At 46.8% G+C, this 19382-nt stretch overlaps 1 protein-coding gene across 1 annotated transcript in view; it reads right to left on the reverse strand.

Annotated features, from left to right (window-relative positions):
* The window catches only part of VPS35L (VPS35 endosomal protein sorting factor like), a 103227-nt gene extending 84383 nt beyond the window's left edge, over window positions 1-18844 (reverse strand). Inside the window, exons 1-5 of the mRNA XM_073542967.1 lie at window positions 18723-18844; window positions 14717-14816; window positions 11707-11871; window positions 10186-10305; window positions 10014-10038 (exon numbers count right to left, since the gene is read on the reverse strand). Coding sequence (XP_073399068.1) covers window positions 10014-10038; window positions 10186-10305; window positions 11707-11871; window positions 14717-14816; window positions 18723-18751 — 439 coding nt within the window. The 5' untranslated portion in view covers window positions 18752-18844. The remainder of the gene's footprint in view (window positions 1-10013; window positions 10039-10185; window positions 10306-11706; window positions 11872-14716; window positions 14817-18722) is intronic.
* Between the last annotated feature and the right edge of the window lie 538 nt (window positions 18845-19382).

The following is a 19382-nucleotide window of genomic DNA, read 5'->3' on the forward strand; positions in this document are numbered from 1 at the left end:
ATCGCAGTATTGCTAGGGGGACTAGGGAGCAAAGCGTTCTCTGTTTCGTTATCTGAATTGGAGTCACATATGCCCTCTGAGTCCTGCGCATCGCTAAGGAGCTCCCTAGCGGGCGAACTAGAGCGGAGGTTTCCCGTAGTCTGGGATCATTGTGGAGATCCGCATTGTCCTTCTCTATCAGGGGACGGCCTCGGTGACCTGAGGCCACTGTGTCTTTCCCTGGAGGGGGAAGACCTATTGCTATGTGAGGACACAGCTGAACGCGACCTGTGGGTCCGCTTACGCCTCGAACTGTCGGAAGCGCTCTGATCATGAGACCGGACGTCCCTTTGCTGGGTAACGTTCATAGCCGAGACATGACCCTGCAGAGCCTGCAGTAATGTGGAGGTCAGGTTATCTATAGACTGTGTCATAGACTGCGACATCTGAGTTGCCCATTCCAGCGCAGTAGCGGTCGCAGAAGCGTTGGTAGGGACTTCTTGGGGTTCTGCTCCGTTTTTTTGGGTACAGTCCCGGCAGTGCGGATACGTGCTGCCGCTGGGGAGAGTGGCCTTGCAGGCTGTGCAGACTGCATAAAAGCAGTCTTGCCTGGTTCTTTTCTTTGAGCCCGACATAGTACCTAGGCTGATTAATAGAGACCCTACAGGGGTATCTACGCAGAGGAAAAAGGAGTAGGAGAGCGCTATAGGTTATAGGAATTCACAGCTGAGTACCAAGGACCCAGCTGTGATCTTACCCCACCGGTGCTCCCCTTAGGTCCAGCGCTGATAAGCCCCATGTCCTGTGCCCCCCCGGAGACTCTGTGCTGCCTTCCTCCAGGTGCAGCAAGATGGCCACCGGATTCTGAGGTGGAGAGGGAAGGGGGCGGAGAGCTGGAAAAGGGCGCGCTGGGCCATGTAAAAGCGCGCCCTTCCTGCCTCGATCCGCCCCTTCTATGACACTGCAGTGTCATTTTCGTCATCCGGGGGGCGGGCCAGGGGCGGGCCGGGGGCGGGGAAAAGGCGGCGGCTTCGGCTAGGCCGAAGCCGCGGTCTAAATTAGAGGCCTGATGCCCAGGAGGGCTCCAGAGCGGCGCGGTACTCCGGGAGGGGGTCGGATTTGCACCGGACCCCCCCAGAATGGGCGACTGGCTAGCGGTGGGGGCAGCAGTGCTAGCGGTTCCTGTGTGGGGGGTCCCTGGAGCGCCATGGAGCCACTGCTGCTGCAGAGGCAGGGGCGCAGAAAGCCCTGTCTCTGCTGTGCCACGTCTGCCTGCACCCTCCCCCGGCCCCTGGGCTGGGGTCCCTGGTGCAGAATGCTGTCTGTACTCCGACCCTACCTGCGACGTCTCAACCTAATGCCCCCTGCGGGGGATTAGGGAGGGTGCGTCTGTCACCGTCAGGGGGTCTTCATCCTTGCCTCAACCTCAACCCAGACCCTGAAGGGGGTTGGGGAAGGAGGGGGGGTCTCAACTTCGGACCAGTACCCGAGGGACTGGGGAAGGAGCGACATGGGGGACCGCCATCTCTACTTCAACTGGGCACCCCTAAAAAGGGGGCCAAGGAAGGAGCCATGCCGGGAGTCTCGCTGGAGACCCACTTTTCTTCATCTGTTCCGACGAAAGGAAAAAAAGAAAAAAAGGTGTGCCTCCTTGCGACACTAAGCAAAAACTGGAGAAGGCTGACGCCGTCCAGGGGTGTATACTGCAGAGGAGGAGCCAAAGTTAATCTTTTTCAGATTATGCATAGTGTCGCCTCCTAGTGGACAGCAGCATAACACCCACGGTTCTGTGTCCCCCAATAAGGCGACAGAGTAATACGGTATATCCCTGCCGAATCTCTTAAATACACTTAATTCTTTTGAGGAAATCTCAGGCTTAAAGGTCAATATCGATAAATCAGAGATTATGTTTCTGAATACCCCTCCTGCCGAACAAGCTTCAATAGTAGAGAACTTTCACTTCCGACATGCAAAGCATTACATTACATACCTAGGAATTAACATGACATTATCTAAATCCACGCTATTTAAATATAATTACGCTCCCCTCCGCTAAAAAACTAACGCAATCTTTGTCAAAATGGTCCTCTCCACCTCTTTCCTTTTTGGGAAGGGTGCACTCGGTTAAAATGGTTACTTTACCTCAATTTCTATATTTGTTCCGATCCTTGCCTATTTCAATACCTCTGATGACATTCAAAATGATACACTCGCACGTAATACGTTTTATCTGGAATAATAGAAAGCTTTGCATCTCCCAGCAAATCCTGTTTAGACACAAAAGACAGGGAGGAGTCTCGCTACCAAACTTTAATGTCTATTATAGGGCAGCTCAGATCGCCCAGCTGGCAGGGGTAAACGTGGAACAACACACACCTATCTGGCCGCAAACAGAAAATTCTCAAATAGCACCTTACTCCTTGGAGAGTCTAATCTGGGCCACGGGGCCTATACCGAAAGATCTGGCTCTACATTCCCTGTATACCTTTCACTCCCTACGAATCTGGAGATCGAATAGATTCCAATTTGCACTGCAGTCTCACCCCTCTCCTCTCCTGAACCTGTTTAATAATCCCATGTTCCCACCAGGAGTTACATCTCAAAATCACGCATGGTGGCAGCAGAATAAGCTAACTAGGCTACAAAATCTAACTACTCACTTTAACCTAATGTCAAAACAAGAGTTCATCACAAAATATCAAGTCCCGAGGTCTGAGACATTCCGACTTGAACAAATCTTTCATTTTCTGCAAAGCCTAACGGTTGGTTCTTCAAACGTACAAAATGTCTATATGACCCATTGGGCAATGGTCTCATATCTCATCTTTAGTCTATATTTAACAAACCCAGAGATGGCCTGAAACTGAAGACCATGGAGCAATGGGAGGCAGATCTACAAATCTCCCTCACACCTCAAAGGTGGTTCAGGTGTTATGAAAATATAATGAGGGGTAGTAATCAAGTTTCACTTACTGAGACATCTCTTAAATTATTTTTTAGAATACACTATGTACCAAGCTTCCTGCACAATATTTATCATTCGGTTCCTGGCAACTATTTTAGAGGGTGCACTGACGATGGAGATACTCTCCATATTTGGTGGACATGTCCGATAGTAAAGTCACTGTGGAAAGATGTAGTAAAATTAATTGATAATATCTTGGGTAGGAAACTACCTCTGTCACCGTCGGTTGTTCTGCTGGGGAACAGACCAACCAATGCTAACAATAGGACTTGTCGTCTCGTTGACTTTACTGCTATGGCGACGAGAAACCACATAGCTAGCAGATGGAAAACCAGTACACTCTCAATTACGCAGGTGAGGAGATGGGTCAATCTGATAATGTTATACGAGAAAATAGAAGCCATCAGATCTGATTCTTTCGAAAACTTTCGAGGTATCTGGGACCCTTGGATTCAGGCACATAGAGATGATGACCTTTCCCAAATTATATCTTTATATAATACTAGATTAAGGCCCGATGCTATCGCATCGAGAGGATAGTGACACACCTCTTGCCATGTTAACCCTCAATACACACACACCTCCTCAACACACACTCCTCTCACCTTTCACCATCTCCACTCACATCGACTCACTCTTTCACTCCACATACGACCCTTTCTCTCACTCCGTCTCTCATACTCACACTGTCATCGTCGCTGCTCCATGATCCCCGACATCTTCTTCCGCCGGCGCCATCCTGGATCCCGACGTTGTCCACGCCGGCGACATGTTCTTGCGGCCATGCCATCTTGAGTATTCTGAAATCCTGCGAGTGGACATTAGTGGAGATAGTGAAAGGTGAGAGGAGTGTATGTTGAGGAGTGGTGTGTTGAGGGTTAACATGGCAAGAGGTGTGCTGTGACGTCACCAGTTACAACTGGACGGAAGTTGTTACAACCCGGAAGCTGCTTAGCGCATTTATTATAGTAGATTAAGGCCCGATGCTATCGCATCGAGAGGATAGTGACACACCTATTGCCATGTTAACCCTCAATACACACACACCTCCTCAACACACCACACCGCCTCAACACACACTCCTCTCACCTTTCACCATCTCCACTCACGTCCATTCACTCTTTCACTCCACATACGACCCTTTCTCTCACTCCGTCTCTCATACTCACACCGTCATCGTCGCTGCTCCACGATCCCCGACATCTTCTTCCGCCGGCGCCATCCTGGATCCCGACATTGTCCACGCCGGCGACATGTTCTTGCGGCCATGCCATCTTGAGTATTCTGAAATCCTGCGAGTGGACAATAGTGGCTCACCATTGTCATTTTGAAACACAACTGCTACTTCACTGACAGTGGGATTATTGTAGCGTCGAGGGTCTTGAGTACGATCTTGTTTAATAGCCATAGTGATGTTTGGCATGACAGTTCCGTTTTGTAGAGATTTAATTTTTTCTTGTTCTTCCACATCACGTAACATTTGATAAGCTTCCACAAAAGGATTAATAGTTTGGATTTGAAGGGCAATAATGTTCATCAATGTAGGATGACATTTTTGATTTTCTTTACATCGTAAGCGTTGTTCGTTTGCGGTAGTGGTATCGAGAATGTAAAGTTGGGCAAATGCGCGTTGCTGGTCATCTGAGGGATGTAGTGTTCCAGTTCTATGATAGATCTGGCCATGTATGCGGAAACAGTATGGGCCATATCCAGGAGGTGGTGAAATATTTGCACCCATGGAGGCAAAAGCAAAGGAACTGTTAATACTTCAAATATTATCCATGAAATTTTTGCTAAATTCACTTTGCCCTTTCAGCAAACGTGTAAAGACATCAGGATATTGTAGTATGGGTACATGGACTTTACCCTTCTGACAGCAGAGCGTAAAGTTGTTATCAGAAGGTATCTCTGCTACAAAATGCAAAGCTTCGCAATGCTCAATACATACATGTCACCACAGCTGTGTTCATCATTAGTGAAAATGTGAGGTTGTAGTAGAAGTGCATGTCCAACCGATGGGGTGCGCCTAGTTTTGAGACCAACGTATATTTGTCTTGGTTGCACTTTCTGCGGGCTAACTGCAGCTTGTATGTGAAGAAACTGTGCGTTGGTATTGACTAATGGTGGTATTGATAGGGAAGAAACAGATTGCTGATTAGTTATGTCAGTGAACGGCATATAGGATGAAGTGTGGTAGTAACTTGTTCCACATGCTGATGTGGAAGCATCCTGTTGTGAGTCTACTAATAATGATGAGGAAGAAGCCGTCTGTTGTTGGCGGTGATGGCGTGTAGAGGCTTCTTCAGCCAATGTAATAGATTTAGAGTTAGGGGATTCGTGTGTGAGACGACGGCGTTTATAAGCCTTAATCTTGTCAAGTCGATGCTGTTTTTCCTCAGGAGTCTCATTAGCACGGCGTTGTTTTTGTCGTAGTGCTAAAGCTGCTTTCCTTTCACTGGCATTGGCATACTGTGCATCGGTATTGAATGGTGGTATTGATAGGGCAGAAACAGATTGCTGATTAGTTATGTCAGTGAACGGCATATGGGATGAAGTGTAGCAGTAAATTGTTCCACATGCTGATGTGGAAGCATCCTGTTGTGAGTCTAATAATAATGATGAGGAAGAGGCCGTCTGTTGTCGGCGGTGACGGCGTGCAGAGGCTTCTTCAGCCAATCTTATGGATTTAGAGTTAGGGGATTCGTGTGTGAGGCGACGGCGTTTATAAGCCTTAATCTTCTCAAGGCGATGGTGTTTTTCCTCAGGAGTCTCATTAGCACGGCGTTGTTTTTGTCGTAGTGCTAAAGCTGCTTTCCTTTCACTGGCATTGGCATACTTTTTGTTATGACTCATGTTGGCACAGGTAAAGGAGTCTATTTGGCAGTTATCTGGCAGTGAAGAAGGCGTCCTGGAGTATTGTAGAGTAAACAGATACTAATTGACCCAGTAATTGCCCAGCAGTAGTTATGAAGTGGTAGTGGCAAATTGGCCCTGTAGTTAGACACCGGCAGAGGAGCAAGGCAGCAGTAGTTATGGCGGTATTGGCAAATTGGCCCTGTAATTAGACACCGGCAGAGGAGCAAGGCAGCAGTAGTTATGGCGGTATTGGCAAATTGGCCCTGTAATTAGACACCAGCAGAGGAGCAATGCAGCAGTAGTTATGGCGGTAGAGGCAAATTGGCCCTGTAATTAGACACCGGCAGAGGAGCAAGGCAGCAGTAGTTATGGCGGTAGAGGCAAATTGGCCCTGTAATTAGACACCGGCAGAGGAGCAATGCAGCAGTAGTTATGGCGGTAGAGGCAAATTGGCCCTGTAATTAGACACCGGCAGAGGAGCAAGGCAGCAGTAGTTATGGCGGTAGAGACAAATTGGCCCTGTAATTAGACAACGGCAGAGGAGCAAGGTAGCAGTAGTTATGGCGGTAGAGGCAAATTGGCCCTGTAATTAGACACCGGCAGAGGAGCAAGGTAGCAGTAGTTATGGCGGTAGAGGCAAATTAGCCCTGTAATTAGACACCGGCAGAGGAGCAAGGCAGCAGTAGTTATGGCGGTAGAGGCAAATTGGCCCTGTAATTAGACACCGGCAGAGGAGCAAGGTAGCAGTAGTTATGGCGGTAGAGGCAAATTAGCCCTGTAATTAGACACCGGCAGAGGAGCAAGGCAGCAGTAGTTATGGCGGTAGAGGCAAATTGGCCCTGTAATTAGACACTGGCAGAGGAGCAAGGCAGTAGTTATGGCGGTAGAGGCAAATTGGCCCTGTAATTAGACACCGGCAGAGGAGCAAGGCAGCAGTAGTTATGGCGGTAGAGGCAAATTGGCCCTGTAATTAGACACAGGCAGTGAACAGTCAGAGGAGCAAGGCAGCAGTACTTATGGCGGTAGAGGCAAATTTGCCCTGTAATTAGACACCAGCAGAGGAGCAAGGCAGCAGTAGTTATGGCGGTAGAGGCAAATTGGCCCTGTAATTAGACACAGGCAGTGAACAGTCAGAGGAGCAAGGCAGCAGTACTTATGGCGGTAGAGGCAAATTGGCCCTGTAATTAGACACCGGCAGAGGAGCAAGGCAGCAGTAGTTATGGCGGTATTGGCAAATTGGCCCTGTAATTAGACACCAGCAGAGGAGCAATGCAGCAGTAGTTATGGCGTTAGAGGCAAATTGGCCCTGTAATTAGACACCGGCAGAGGAGCAAGGCAGCAGTAGTTATGGCGGTAGAGGCAAATTGGCCCTGTAATTAGACACCGGCAGAGGAGCAAGGTAGCAGTAGTTATGGCGGTAGAGGCAAATTAGCCCTGTAATTAGACACCGGCAGAGGAGCAAGGCAGCAGTAGTTATGGCGGTAGAGGCAAATTAGCCCTGTAATTAGACACCGGCAGAGGAGCAAGGCAGCAGTAGTTATGGCGGTAGAGGCAAATTGGCCCTGTAATTAGACACCGGCAGTAAACAGGCAGATGACCAAAGCAGCAGTAGTTATGGCGATAGAGGCAAATTGGCCCTGTAATTAGACACTGGCAGAGGACAAAGGCAGTAGTTATGGCGGTATAGGCAAATTGGCCCTGTAATTAGACACCGGCAGAGGAGCAAGGCAGCAGTAGTTATGGCGGTAGAGGCAAATTGGCCCTGTAATTAGACACCGGCAGAGGAGCAAGGTAGCAGTAGTTATGGCGGTAGAGGCAAATTAGCCCTGTAATTAGACACCGGCAGAGGAGCAAGGCAGCAGTAGTTATGGCGGTAGAGGCAAATTGGCCCTGTAATTAGACACCGGCAGTAAACAGGCAGATGACCAAAGCAGCAGTAGTTATGGCGATAGAGGCAAATTGGCCCTGTAATTAGACACTGGCAGAGGACAAAGGCAGTAGTTATGGCGGTATAGGCAAATTGGTCCTGTAATTAGACACCGGCAGAGGAGCAAGGCAGCAGTAGTTATGGCGATAGAGGCAAATTGGTCCTGTAATTAGACACCGGCAGAGGACAAAGACAGTAGTTATGGCGGTATAGGCAAATTGGTCCTGTAATTAGACACCGGCAGAGGAGCAAGGCAGCAGTAGTTATGGCGGTACAGGCAAATTGGTCCAGTAATTAGACACCGGCAGTAAACAGGCATAAGACCAAGGCAGCAGTAGTTATGGTGGTACAGGCAATGCCAAGCGTCCGCACAGCAAGTCGGCGTGAGGTAAATGACGCAATTTCACGAATGCAAGATGGCGTCGGCGAAATCTCGCGAGATTTCGCCGACGTCGTTAACACCTCTTGCCATGTTAACTCTCAACATACCACACCGCCTCAACACACACTCCTCTCACCTTTCACCTCCACTCATGTCCACTCACTCTTTCACTCCACATACGTTCCTTTCTCTCACTCCGTTTCTCATACTCACACCGTCATCGTCGCTGCCCCGACATCTTCCTCCGCCGCGATCCAGGATCCAGACGTTCTCCAGGCCGCCGACATGTTCTTGCGGGACGCCATCTTGGATTTCGTGAAATCCCGCGATATTCAAGATAGCGTCGCCGCAACAACATGTCGCTGGCGTGGACGACATCGGGATCCAAAAAGATGGCGTCGGCGAAATCTCGCGAGATTACGCCGACGCCATTTTGGATCCCGATGTCGCCCACGCCAGCGACATATTCTTGCGGGACGCCATCTTGGATGTCGTGAAGTCCCGCGATATTCAAGATGGCGTCGCCGCAACAACATGTCGCTGGCATGGGTGACATCGGGATCCAAAATGGCGTCGGCGTAATCTCGCGAGATTTCGCCGACGCCATCTTTTTGGATCCCGATGTCGTCCACGCCAGCGACATATTGTTGCGGCGACGCCATCTTGAATCTCGCGGGATTTCACGACATCCAAGATGGCGTCCCGCAAGAACATGTCGGCGGCCTGGAGAACGTCTGGATCCTGGATCGCGGCGGCGGAGAAAGATGTCGGGGCAGCGACGATGACGGTGTGAGTATGAGAAACGGAGTGAGAGAAAGGAACGTATGTGGAGTGAAAGAGTGAGTGGACATGAGTGGAGGTGAAAGGTGAGAGGAGTGTGTGTTGAGGCGGTGTGGTGTGTTGAGGGTTAACATGTGCGTGTGTGTGTGGTGACGTCACCGGTTACAACTGGACGGAAGTTGTTACAACCGGAAGCTGGTTAGGGCATTTATTATTATAGATATTGGCACGGTAGTAGCTCCTTACAATTAGAGACTCTAAAGCAGGTACACTGATGCCCCAAATTGGTATATCTCGCATTATCGACACTCACTTTAAATTCCCCACTTTCTCTCCCCATCCCATTAAGTCTAACTTAAGGGGGTTTTACACTAAGCGATATCGCTAGCAATATCGCAAAAACGTCACTGGTTTTGTGACGTTATAGCGATATTGCTAGCGATATCGCTATGTGTGATACTTACCAGCGACCGGCTCCCCCGCTGTCCATCGCTGATCGCGCGAGAATGTCCGGCTCCATTTCTCGTCGGGCGCTTCCTGCTGAGACTTCCTGCTGTGACGACGAGCGACGCTGGACGCGGGCGGGAGGACGCAGGATCGCTGTGTGTGAATGGTAAGTATCGTGCGCTGCGTCGCTGCTGCATCGCTGTGAGATCTTCCTGTGTGGAAGCTCACTCACTAGCGATCATTTAGCGATGCACCAGCGATCCTGACCGGGTGGGATCGCTGGTCGGATCGCTGGTGCATCGCTAAATGTAAAAGGGCCTTTAGTTGTGTTATAATTGTTTTACTACACATATTCTAAACAAAGATTCTGTAGTCAAGGATACCGTATGACTTTAAGTGCCTTTTTGCTATGTATTTCCCCCTGCGAGGGGCTCCTTGTACTCTAATGTGATTGTATTTCATGTTAAGTGATGTTTTCATTTCAATAAAATTGTTGAAACTAATTTACCAATATTATGCAGCCATTCTGAAGGCTTTTCCAAGTAAGTACACCGGCCTCATCAGCCTTGAGAGATCGATAGACTAGTGAATGCAGTTTGACAGATCTGCCGTAATTCATTGTTTTGCGTCTCGTAATTTTTAAGGTGAAACATCATTAGAAGAGAAACGGTGCTTACCTCTCTCCGAGCCCATGAATAGATTCTGCAACAAAAATTACAAAAAAAACCTTGAAATGCATAATAACAGTGATATCGCCCTGTTCATCACCTAACACCACATATCTCAGCGCCTAAAGAACATACTAATAAAAGACGGAGCTGTGTGCAGTCTGTGTACAAAGCCACTCACTATAGAAAGCTTTTCAGTCGTCGTGTATCTGGCCAGGATCTCACCGCGCTTACTCGACCACGGCTCAAAATCGCTCCCTATGAAATCCTCCTCCTTCTCGCGCTTTTTCCTGTTGATATCCTGGAAAAAAAAAAATGGAGGCAAAAACTGTGGAAACCTGGGAGAAGAAACTAAACATTTAGGATTGAAAGGGGCGGTCCACTACTCTGATATTGGGATGGGTCCTCAATATAAGATCCCATGCAGGTGAATAGGAGTGGAGCTGCAGGTTTCCGCACCGGCCAACACATGGTGTAAGGAGCTGTGCTGCTCAGGCGGCGCACACTCTTTACATCCGTCTGCCACTGGAGCTGGTAAAAGCTGAACGGTGGAGGAGCCGGACCACCACTGATCTGATACTACACTAAAAAAAAAGGTAATCAAAGTAATTAATAACTTCTCCATTAAAAACATATTATAAAGGGGCTGCCCAGGCTTGGGGTTTAGTCTGCAGCCACTTTATATGACTGCAGACTGTTGAGTCCTTACAGCATGCACAGTGCAGGCTGTCAGGATTCTCCGGTGCCGAGAACGGGCGGTCATGTGACCACAAATATGCGATTTGAATATTTCCAGACACATGATGACTAGACGTTTCCAGCCTTGCTCAATTCACTTGTGTTGAGCGAGGTTGTACAAGTCTAGTCAGCATGTGTCCGCATACTTTCTGTCATGCATCCACCCGCTAATAGTGACAGCGTGCACTGTGCATGCTGTGAGGATTCAAAAGTCTGCAGTCATACAAAATGGTTCCAAGCCTGGACAACCCCTTTAATGTGCTTTGTTTATTTTTAATGGACAAGTTATTCATTATTTTGAATTTTGTTGACATCTTTTAAGTGTCGTATCAGATCAGTGGGGGTCCGGCACCTCCACCGTTCAGCGTGTGCTGTGCATGCAGTGAGGATTCATAAGTCTGCAGTCGCATAGTGAGACCCCTAAGCTTGGACCACCCCTTTAAGGAAACAACAGAAATGATTGCACATAATTATGTATAGTTTAGGGGCACAAACTTTGACCTACACAGGTACGGAGGAAGGTGGAAGGAGCAGACTCAGGAGCTGAGCCTGCTCCGTTTCTGGCTGGTGTCAGCCATGTTGTACAGCTGACATCCGCCCGCATCTACCGGAGAAAGACACCGTTCTGAGTCTGATCCTGACTGTTTAACCCTTTAGATGCTCTAGTCAACAGTGACCGCAGCATCTAAACAGTTAGACTGGCTGTCACTGCATGGCGCACCCCGGGCCAATTATAAAGTGCCAATTGGCTTGTCGAGCCTAAGGAAAAAAGAAAAAAAAACAAAAAAAAAAAACAAACCAGAATTAAAATATGACAATAAAACCAGAAAAGTTAAGCGTTTCCTGGTTGTCACGCCAAACATGTAGGGGTCTGCCTATAGCAATGCCTCTCCCCGAATATGATGTTATTTTTGTGCCCCTGATCGGTGGCTGATGGGGAGAAGCAGAGGCCGCGGCTGATTACCGTAGTGGCTGCAACTGATTCAGCTGTGGCGGCAAACAAGGACAAGGGATCCGTCCCATCCAGGACACTGCTCAGAGGGTCCGCCACCGAGCTCGAGGAGCACGAAGAAGAGGTGGATGACGTACTCTCTTTTCTTCCTAGTTTTTTAGATTTGGATTCTGTAACCTAAAAAAAAAAAAAAAACAGAAGTGCTCAGGTTCACAAACTAAATCCTGTAAATCCCTTTGGAATAAATAACTGCAATCAATCACTTTCTATAACCATCAACAAGCTTCACACACTTCTCAACAGGAGTTTTGGAGAACTCTTCTTTTTAAGATCTCTCCACAGGTGATCAATGGGATTTAGATCCGGACTCATTGCTGGCCACTTCAGAACTCTCTTTCAGAACACTTTGTTTCCATCCATTTCTGGGTGATTCTTGAAGAATGCTTGGGGTCATTGTCCTGCTGGAAGACACGTGGCCTAAGAAGCAAACCCAGCTTTCTGACACCAGGCACTACATTGCCAACCACAATCCTTTGGTAATCTTCAGATTTCACAACACCTTGCACAGTCAAGACACCCAGGTCCAGAGGCAGCGAAATAACCCCAAAACATATTTGAACCTCCATCATATTTGACTGCAGGTACTATGTTCTTATCTTTGTCAGCCTCATTTAGTTTTCGGTAAACAGTAGAATAATGTGTTTTACCAAAAAGCTCTGCAACGTTTCATAAATTTTTCTCTGATGACCACGTTCAGTGCCATGGGTTGCAAACTTCTTGATTAAGTTCCGCACTGTGGACAAAGGACCATCAAGATCTCTGGAAATGGACTTGTAACCTTGAGATTGTTGATATCGTTCAACAATTTGGATTCTAGGTCTTCAGACAGTTCTCTTCTCTTTTTTCTGTTCTCCATGCTTAGTGAGGCGCACACACAGACACACAATGCAAAAATTGATTCAACTTCTCCCCTTTTTATCTGTTTCTGGTGCGATTTCCATATTGCCCACACCGGTTACTTTCCACAGGCGAGTTTGAACGAGCAACACATGCTTCAAACAAAATTGTTTGACCACAATTTTGGAAAGGTTTCAACAATGTTATCCGGCCCATTTTGGAGGTTTTGTGTGAAATTATAGTTATGGCCAAAAGTTTTGAGAATGACACAGATATTTTCACATGATCTGCTGGCCTCTGGTTTTTATGTGTGTTTGTCAGATGTTTTTATCACATACAGAAATATAATTGCAATCATATTATGAGTAACAAAAGGTTATATTGACAGTTAGAATGAGATAATGCAGCAAGTCAATATTTGCAGTGTTGACCCTTCTTCTTCAGGACCTCAGCAATTCTCCCTGGCATGCTCTCAATCAACTTCTGGATCAAATCCTGACTGATAGCAGTCCATTCTTGCAAAATCAATGCTTTTATTTTGTCTGAATTTGAAGGTTTTTGTTTGTCCACCCGTCTCTTGATGATTGACCACAAGTTCTCAATGGGATTAAGATCTGGGGAGTTTCCAGGCCATGGTCCCAAAATCTCTATGTTTTGTTCCCTGAGCCATTTAGTTATCACCTTTGCTTTATGGCAAGGTGCTCCATCATGTTGAAAAAGGCATTGTTGATCGCCAAACTGCTCTTGGACGGTTGGGAGAAGTTGCTCTTGGAGGACATTCTGGTACCATTCTTTATTCATGGCTGTGTTTTTAGGCTAGACTGAGAGAGAGCCCATTCCCTTGGCTGAGAAGCAACCCCACACATGAATGGTTTCAGGATGCTTGACAGTTGGCATGAGACAAGACTGGTGGTAGCACTCACCTGGTCTTCTCCGAATAAGCTGTTTTCCAGATGTCCCAAACAATCGAAAAGGGGATTCATCAGAGAAAATGACTTTACCCCAGTCCTCAGCAGTCCACTCACGGTACCTCTTGAAGAATATCAGTCTGTCCATAATGTTTTTCCTGGAGAGAAGTGGCTTCTTTGCTGCCCTCCTTGAGACCAGGCCTTGCTCCAAGAGTCTCCAACTCACAGTGCGTGCAGATGCACTCACACCTGCCTGCTGCCATTCCTGAGCAAGCTCTGCACTGCTGGTAGCCCGATCCCGCAGCTGAAACACTTTTAAGAGACGGTCCTGGCGCTTGCTGGTCTTTCTTGGGCACCCTGGAGCCTTTTTGGCAACAAGGGAACCTCTCTCGAAGTTCTTGATGATGCGATAGATTGTTGACTGAGGTGCAATCTTTCTAGCTGCGATACTCTTCCCTGTTAGGCCATTTTTGTGCAGTGCAATGATGACTGCACGTGGTTCTTTAGAGATAACCATGGTTAACAGAAGAGAAACAATGATGCCAAGCACCAGCCTCCTTTTAAAGTGTCCAGTGGTGTCATTCTTACTTAATCATGACAGATTGATCTCCAGCCCTGTCCTCATCAACACCCACACCTGTGTTAATGGAGCAATCACTGAAACGATGTTAGCTGGTCCTTTTAAGGCAGGGCTGCAATGATGTTGAAATGTGTTTTGGGGGATAAAGTTCATTTTCTAGGCAAATATTGACTTTGCAAGTAATTTCTGTTAAGCTGATCACTCTTTATAACATTCTGGAGTATATGCAAATTGCCATTAGAAAAAATGAAGCAGTAGACTTTGTAAAAATTAATATTTGTGTCATTCTCAAAACTTTTGGCCATGACTATGTCCAATTTGACTTTTTTTTTTCAGTTTTTTTGTGCTGTTCCAATAAACACAAAGGAAATAAACATGTGTATAATAAAACATGTGTAATTGCAATCATATTTTTGGGAAAAAAGGGTGCCAACACTTTCGGCCATGACTGTATAATAGAAATCATTCTCTTGTCTACAAAATATTTTCTACTGGCTGCTCTGCAGTTTAACTAGAAAAAACCCTCTCTTAAAAAGAAGTTCTGCAGCAGTGGAGGCACGCACCATACATTATAATACACAACTGAAGTAAAATACCACGTACACTTATGGCATTAAGGTGACAAGGCTTTACTTACAGTGATGGTCTTTAACGGATGGTAATCGCCATAGTCTACAGGGGTCTTCTCTGGTCTGCATGACGCAAACTCTTCAGAATAGTCTCTTTCCCGGGAATGCCTGGACATGGAGAAAAATAAGAGAGGACGTTTATATTTCTTATGTATCAGATGCGATACTGGTAAAGGGATCCTGGGATGGATCAGGATGGATGACACTTTCTAATAGACACTAAAGACCTGGTCCAAAGTGGCCGCTCGTATATTAACTTCATTGCAAGCGATTATATAAAGCCTTGCACCTATTATTATTATTAATAAGATTAATTAAATCAATCTTATGAAAATACGAAAAGCGCCCTCCAAGGTGCGGACCGTCACATATAGGTGAACCAGCGTGTGTGCAGATTGCTATACTGCCATTGTAATAAATGGAGAAAGTCTGCAGAACCCATCGCTGGTTCCTCTATATTATCAACAAGTATTACTACTCCTATCATCCCTACACGATCTACCGACAGACCGGCATCGTCACGAAGAGATGGCCGATCTGTCGGTAAAACATGTAGAGAAGTAATAATGCACCGAGTGCCCCCTTATAAATAATGGAAAAAGCCCCCCTATAAAGCTGTGTGTACCCCTTTATAAAATAATAATGGATCAATTGTCCCACTGCAAAATACTACTCGCCCTGGTGCCCCACGATAAAGTACTAATAGCCCTGGTGCACCACGATAAAGTACTAACAGCCCTGGTGCCCCACGATAAAGTACTAATAGCCCTGGTGTCCCACGATAAAGTACTAATAGCCCTGGTGCACCATTACAAAGTACTAATCACCCTAGTGTCCCATTATAAAGTACTAATCACCCTAGTGTCCCATTATAAAGTACTAATCGCCCTAGTGTCCCATTATAAAGTACTAACAGCCCTGGTGCCCCACGATAAAGTACTAATAGCCCTGGTGTCCCACGATAAAGCACTAATAGCCCTGGTGTCCCACGATAAAGTACTAATAGCCCTGGTGTCCCACGATAAAGTACTAATAGCCCTGGTGTCCCACGATAAAGTACTAATAGCCCTGGTGTCCCACGATAAAGTACTAATAGCCCTGGTGTCCCACGATAAAGTACTAATAGCCCTGGTGTCCCACGATAAAGTACTAATAGCCCTGGTGTCCCACGATAAAGTACTAATCACCCTAGTGTCCCATTATAAAGTACTAATCGCCCTAGTGTCCCATTATAAAGTACTAATCGCCCTAGTGTCCCATTATAAAGTACTAATCGCCCTAGTGTCCCATTATAAAGTACTAATCACCCTAGTGTCCCATTATAAAGTACTAATCGCCCTAGTGCCCCATTATAAAGTACTAATCGCCCTAGTGCCCCATTATAAAGTACTAATAGCCCTGGTGCCCCACGATAAAGTACTAATAGCCCTGGTGCCCCATTAAAGACATCAACAAACTGGAGCAAGTTCAGAAAAGAGCGACCAGAATGGTGACCGGTCTGCAAACCCTGTCTTATGAGGAAAGGTTGCAGGATTTGGGAATGTTTAGTTTGCAAAAGAGAAGACTGAGAGGAGACTTAATAGCTGTCTACAAATATCTAAAGGGCTGTCACATTGTAGAAGGATCAACTTTATTCTCATTTGCACAAGGAAAGACTAGAAGCAATGGGATGAAACTGAATGGGAGGAGACACAGATTAGATATTAGAAAAAACTTTTTGACAGTTAGAGTGATCAATGAGTGGAACAGGCTGCCACGAGAAGTGGTGAGTTCTCCTTCAATGGAAGCCTTCAAACAGAGGCTGGACAGACATCTGACTGGGATGATTTAGCGAATCCTGCTTTGAGCAGGGGGTTGGACCAGATGGCCCAGGAGGTCCCTTCCAACTCTACGATTCTATGATTCTATGATTCATTACAAAGTACTAATCGCCCTAGTGTCCCATTATAAAGTACTAATCTCCCTAGTGCCCCACAATAAAGTACTAATCGCCCTAGTGCCCCACGATAAAGTACTAATAGCCCTGGTGCCCCACGATAAAGTACTAATAGCCCTGGTGCCCCACGATAAAGTACTAATAGCCCTGGTGCCCCATTACAAAGTACTAATCGCCCTAGTGTCCCATTATAAAGTACTAATCGCCCTAGTGTCCCATTATAAAGTACTAACAGCCCTGGTGCCCCACGATAAAGTACTAATAGCCCTGGTGTCCCACGATAAAGTACTAATAGCCCTGGTGCACCATTACAAAGTACTAATCACCCTAGTGTCCCATTATAAAGTACTAATCGCCCTAGTGTCCCATTATAAAGTACTAATCGCCCTAGTGTCCCATTATAAAGTACTAATCGCCCTAGTGCCCCATTATAAAGTACTAATCGCCCTAGTGCCCCACGTAAAGTACTAATAGCCCTGGTGCCCCACGATAAAGTACTAATAGCCCTGGTGCCCCATTACAAAGTACTAATCACCCTAGTGTCCCATTATAAAGTACTAATCGCCCTAGTGCCCCACGATAAAGTACTAATCGCCCTAGTGCCCCACGATAAAGTACTAATAGCCCTGGTGCCCCACGATAAAGTACTAATAGCCCTGGTGCCCCACGATAAAGTACTAATAGCCCTGGTGCCCCATTACAAAGTACTAATCGCCCTAGTGCCCCATTATAAAGTACTAATCGCCCTAGTGCCCCATTATAAAGTACTAAACGCCCTAGTGCCCGATTACAAAGTACTAATCGCCCTAGTGCCCCATTATAAAGTACTAATCGCCCTAGTGCCCCACGATAAAGTACTAATCGCCCTAGTGCCCCATTATAAAGTACTAATCGCCCTAGTGCCCCACGATAAAGTACTAATCGCCCTAGTGCCCCATTATAAAGTAGTAATGCCCCGAGTGCTGCTAATAATGTAATATTGCCTCTTTGATTCCCCCTTAATAAGCAATAATGCCCCGTTTGCCCCCTTATAAATAATGGAAAAAGCACTCCTATAAAGCCGTAAGTGCCCCTTTATAAAACAATAATGCCCCAAGTGTCCCATTATAAAGTAATAATCACCATAGTGCCCCATTATAAAGTGGTAATGCCCCGAGCGAGTGCCGCTTATAATGTAATAGTGCCCCCTTTCCCCCGGTGTATGACATTACACATCAGAGTCGGTCACTCACCTGAGCAACACAGGAGGGGCCTGCGAGCTGCTGGTTTGAGACCCCTGATATAGGGACCAGCTGTGGATACTGCAGATCGGGGTCTTCTCCATTCACTACAGTAGAGCGACCTGCACAGTCACTGCCCCATTGATATGTGACGGCGGCCGGCGCCTGACGTCATCATGTCACTTTTTGTATATAACGTTTCTGGGACATGGGGCAGTGCGGTGCAGCAGGAATAGGTCAGTATCATGGTACACTGGTGATCTGACAGACTCGGGGGATCTGACAGGATCCCATTAAAGAAAGCAGAGGGGTCCGACCTCTTGAACCCCTCGCCAATTTAGTGCTGTGGCACCAACATAACGCTGCACCCGATCACTCAGTCCTGAGCGAAGGAATCGGCTCTGGGGCACACAGCGCTGAGAAGACTCGCTGCAGCCCCTTCATTCACCCAAGAGGTCGGACCCCCAGAGATCATGAAGGGTTGTGCCATCACTTACCGAGATGCGTATACCCATACAGGACCCTTTCCAGAATTATGGCACAACTGGCACACGGTAGGCGGAGGCCGGCTACAGGAGGTTGAGTAGTGTGCCCCCCCATATTTGGGGGTCAAGGAGTCACAGCCCCCAAATGTCAGGAGCTTATACACTGCAACCAATCAGATTTAAGCTCTTAGTGTCCAAACGTCCTATAGGAAATGTAAGCAGCGCCCTGATTGGCTGATTTAGACAACCTCCGAGTCCTCACTCTACTTCTACGCTAGCACTGAGAATTCTCCCGCGGTGCATCAGTGCACACTCGGGCCGTCCACGTAACAATACACTAATGCCTTGTATAAGAAGAGAAGACGATTCTTACCACTGAACAGCAGCCATCTTCAGCGTCATGTGACTACTCGCTGTCAACTTTTACCTCTGACCTCTCGCCATGTTGCGGATGGCGGATGCGCCATCCAGGCCGAGCGTGCGCTTAATGCTGACATCTGGTGGTCAAAATTGGTACTGCACGCTGAAGACTACTGTTCGCACAGAGCGGTAACTTTTCTAGTTATCCGATGTGATTGTTAATGAATAACATCGTTTAAATGTCAGTTTTAATCTTTTTTTTTTTTCAATTGAAACTGAATGTTGATCCAGTAGTTTCTCTGGCCTGCTTATTCTGGAACATGACAGCGGAATAGTAGAATTCCATGAATGATGCTCTCTCTGCTGGATCCTGTATTATCTAGCCCAGGGAAAGAACTAATTTGTATTGTTTTTACTTATATAGCGCCATCCTATTCTGTAGCGCTGTACAGTCATCATCACTCACCCCATCGGGGCTCACAATCTGAATTCACTCATTAGTTGGTCTTCGCAGTATGGAGAGAACAGGAGAACACAAAGGAAAAAAGCGAGATTCCAGCTAAACGATCCTCTAAAAACCATTTTATTGCAACATATTAAAATCCATATAGAAAAAATCCTTCCACCACCATAGAAAAAAGCAGACGTGTTTCAGACACAGTCCTTAGTCATT

This window comes from Dendrobates tinctorius, unplaced genomic scaffold (genome assembly GCF_039654945.1).
Source record: "Dendrobates tinctorius isolate UK_male_01 unplaced genomic scaffold, ASM3965494v1 ptg000129l, whole genome shotgun sequence".
NCBI classification, from domain to species: Eukaryota; Metazoa; Chordata; class Amphibia; order Anura; family Dendrobatidae; genus Dendrobates; species Dendrobates tinctorius.